We start from the raw sequence: 3,829 nt of genomic DNA, 5'->3' as shown, positions 1-3,829 counted from the left end.
GCATATTGTTTACCAGTGATTCATTTTGCTTTCGTCTTATATATAAAGACCTGCTATTTTCCATAATCTTTTGTCTGTTCTTGGTTGGGTTATTATTTTCCCCTTCATTGTCGCTGTTTGATCTGTTGCATTGTTGTCAGATTAGATCAACCCATTGCATATATCACAAGTTTTTGCAGGGATTTAAAAGATGAAAGTTTGACTTTGTGCTCATCTTTCTATGTATTGTGATGTTATGCACATTTTAGGGTTATCTAATGACACACATACACATCTCTGTTAGGGTATGCTGTTTTTACCGTTTAGTTTTTGTGATGCGGTGATTTTGGTTCTCAACTTTTTTTTTCTTTCTATTTTGCCTGGCCTCGCACCTTCCGATTCTATTTGTCTTCCCCTTCAATAAGTATTCTCTTATTATCTTTAAATTGTTACTGTAAATACTGTTTAATTAAGTTGTAACACAGGTTACCATATGCTCTTGACCATGCCAAGTCTGTTCGATTCACTTTGATAACATCTTAATTTTTAGGGGTTTAGGGTAGACATATCTTCTAGATGTAGTAAGTCTGTTCGAAACATTAAATTAATTTGTTAGAATTTTGGTCACTTGTTAATTCCTACTGGTTGTCTTCTGATCTATAGGCGAGAATGTTTCAATTTTATGTTTCGTCTTGTCTTGGAAATTTGGTATTCTATTATAATTTTGCAATTTGATTCTTTTGGATTCCCATTAGCGTATTTGAGTTAGTTTTCCCCCCAGAGGTTATTCTGTCATATTGATTTGTTTTTTTTTGAGGTTGCCCTATGCAGCAGCATACGATTAATGATGAATCTGGCCTTTTTCTTTTTTGGTTCCATTTGAATAGAGGATAATAAACGAAATTGATGGTGTGTGGCCATGCTTGAGCTATGTCTACACATAATGTAATCTTTGTTTCGAGTTCAATGTTATGATTCTAACAGGTTTTTGATTGCGTTGCAGAGAGTCTGAATGTTGTGATGGAGTCCAAAGGTGGTAAGAAGAAGTCTAGTAGTAATTATCCCCAATACGAAACCCCCTTAGGCTACAAGATTGAAGACGTTCGACCTCACGGTGGCATTGACATCTTCCGATCTGCTGCATACTCAAACGTAAGTAAAGACATTCTTATTGTTTGTTATGTTATTTTAGTAGCAGTTATAAATGCATTTGAAAGAAGAAGCTGCTGTTTGATCCAAGTTGGAAATGGATAATGTTGTCGAGACCATCTGTTTTTCTTACATATGAATGCTTTTTAACATATTAACATATGTTTGTTTGTTTCATCTCTTTCTTCATGCAGTGCGTGCGCAAGCCATCCTGATATTCTCTATTTCCAGCATCTGTAGTGTAGGAGTAGTTTACTTTATTTTCAATAATTCTGTATGCTAGGAGCTGGTTTGTGGCTCTACTGCACGGCTGGCAGATTAGCTCCTCAGTTCTGTGGACTGGCAATTTCTCCCCCAACGCTTTGAAAGTTTCCTGTTACAAAATACCATTTCTTTCTGTCAATTCTTAGCTTACTCTTCCCGGCAAAGGCAAATTACAGCACTTTTTAAAAATAGTTCAAGATGGGTGTGTCTTCTGGAGATTCTGCTACTCCTACAATGTCTGCAATTGGATTTGAAGGATTCGAAAAGAGACTTGAGATAGAATTCTTTCCTACTACATTCTTTGCTGATCCTGAGGGCAGAGGTTTAAGAGCCCTCACTCGTCCTCAACTGGATGAAATTCTGAAACTTGCTGAATGCACTATTGTATCTGAGCTGTCAAATGAGCATCTTGATTCATATGTTCTCTCAGAATCAAGTATGTTTATCTATCCATTCAAGATAGTCCTGAAGACCTGTGGAACCACAAAGCTACTTCTTTCAATTCCTCAAATTTTGAGCAGTGCAAGTGGTTTGTCTCTCTCTGTAAAGAATGTGAAGTATACCAGAGGGACATTTATTTTTACTGGAGCACAGTCTTTTCCTCATCGCAGCTTTGCAGAGGAAGTGTCATACTTGGAGAAATATTTTGGAATGCTTGGTTCTGGTGGAAGAGCTTATGTGATGGGAGATTCTGATAAGAATTACAATTGGCATATTTATTCTGCTTGTGCAGATAATGGCGCATCTAATGAGGACTGTAAACCTGTATTTACTCTTGAGATGTGCATGACACAGCTGGACCGTGAGCGTGCTTCTCTGTTTTACAAGAGCAATATCAAGTCGGCAAGTGAAATGACTCTTAATTCAGGGATCCGTGATATTCTACCCGGCTCTAACATTTGCGACTTTGAGTTTGATCCCTGTGGATACTCCATGAATGCAATTGAAGGGGATGCTGTTTCTACAATCCATGTAACTCCTGAGGATGGATTTAGTTATGCGAGCTTTGAATCAATGGGTTACGGTCCGCAAGATGTTGAACTCAAGGAACTGGTTGATAGGGTTTTATTCTGTTTCAAGCCAAAGGTATTCTCCATTGCTGTTCACGTTAGTGCGCCTATTGGGCAATCCTCATGGACTGTACTTGATCGTCCCCCTCAGGGGTATGTTTGTGACATGACAAGTGGACGAGAGCTTACAGGAGGCAGTAATATGGTGTATCTGACTTACAGGATCAATGCAAAGGAATCTCATAGGATTACTACCTTGCCTTTGCTTGCCTGGGAAGAGGAAAGCGAAGGAAATGACAGTTTGTTCATCAGCGAAAAGAAGCAAACCTTGCCTTTGCTTGCCTGGGAAGAGGAAAGCGAAGAAAATGACAGTTTCTTCAACGAAGAGAAGCGAAATTGGGATGCATCTCAACAATCTCCCAGGACTACTTTGTCCCTGCATTCCTGGGAAGAGGAAAGCGATGGAAGCGACGGCTGAAAGTTTGGGATATCCCTCATGAATAAGCAAATTTAGGATCTCAAATAACAATCTTTTTTAGTATGGGAAGTAGAATGGGCAAATGGTTTTCTTCATAGGTTTTAGAATGAAAACTAGTAGTTTGGTCATTATGTTGTCCTGTAGTGCAGTCTATAGTTCATTGTGTTGGGGGAGGGTTGTAGCGTAGGTTCATCATAATTTCAATAAATTTCACTATACATTGTGATTTGATGGATAATCATTTTTTCTGTTTTAAGCTCTGCTTATGTTTGTGTTTTTCTCTGTTTTGAATAAATAAAACATATATTTATTAGGGTAGGAAAATTGTGCTCTCTTTCTTATTGTGCTATATGTTTCTATGAAATTTAAAACCAATAAGTTAAGGGTTGATATAGAAAATTGGTATCGGTAGATCAATGCAGTGCTTTTTTCTGCCGATCTGCTTATATGTTTTGTTATATTTCATACAGTGAAATGCCGATCGATCTTGGTTAATTTTCTTTAATATTTTAGTTTTATATGTTTTTTATTTATCTGAAATAGAGTTGACAGTAATCATGCTTGATACTATCATTGTTGAAACCATAGCATGAACTGTTGTATCATCATGCTTTTTTACACAGGTATATATAGAAACATGGTTAATACTAGCGTAGACTGATGAAACCACAGCATGGACTGTTGGATCATCATGCTTGGTTCACAGATATATACAGAAACATGCTCGATTATGTACAGAAATGACTCGTGGAAACTTATGTCACTTGAGTGCAGTTGTATTTGTTTTACTGGTGCGTTGAGATTTTTTATGTGCTTTCCGTATCTGATTTAGTGACATGTTATTCATTATGAGATTTGTCTGGATGTATATTGAAGTGGGATGATACTGTATGAATTGTACCTATGTGTGAGTCAGTATTTTTGGCTTATTATAATATGGAATCTAATT

At 37.1% G+C, this 3,829-nt stretch overlaps 1 protein-coding gene across 1 annotated transcript; it reads left to right on the top strand.

Moving 5' to 3' along the window:
• Positions 1-1,328: 1,328 nt before the first annotated feature.
• Positions 1,329-3,136, top strand: LOC131060325 (S-adenosylmethionine decarboxylase proenzyme). Its single transcript, XM_057993502.2, has one exon. The coding sequence runs from the start codon at positions 1,591-1,593 to the stop codon at positions 2,878-2,880; it is 1,290 nt and encodes a 429-aa protein (XP_057849485.2). The 5' UTR covers positions 1,329-1,590; the 3' UTR covers positions 2,881-3,136.
• The last annotated feature ends 693 nt before the right edge of the window (positions 3,137-3,829 follow it).

The sequence above is a fragment of the Cryptomeria japonica genome, chromosome 11, assembly GCF_030272615.1.
Source record: "Cryptomeria japonica chromosome 11, Sugi_1.0, whole genome shotgun sequence".
Taxonomy (NCBI): domain Eukaryota; kingdom Viridiplantae; phylum Streptophyta; class Pinopsida; order Cupressales; family Cupressaceae; genus Cryptomeria; species Cryptomeria japonica.
Note: the sequence above shows the minus strand (reverse complement) of the source record. Positions and strands in the feature narration are given on the sequence as shown.

Bases quoted from the DNA above. Each gene is read 5' to 3' on its own strand.
- LOC131060325 (XM_057993502.2), top strand. From the start codon at position 1,591: ATGGGTGTGTCTTCTGGAGATTCTGCTACTCCTACAATGTCTGCAATT.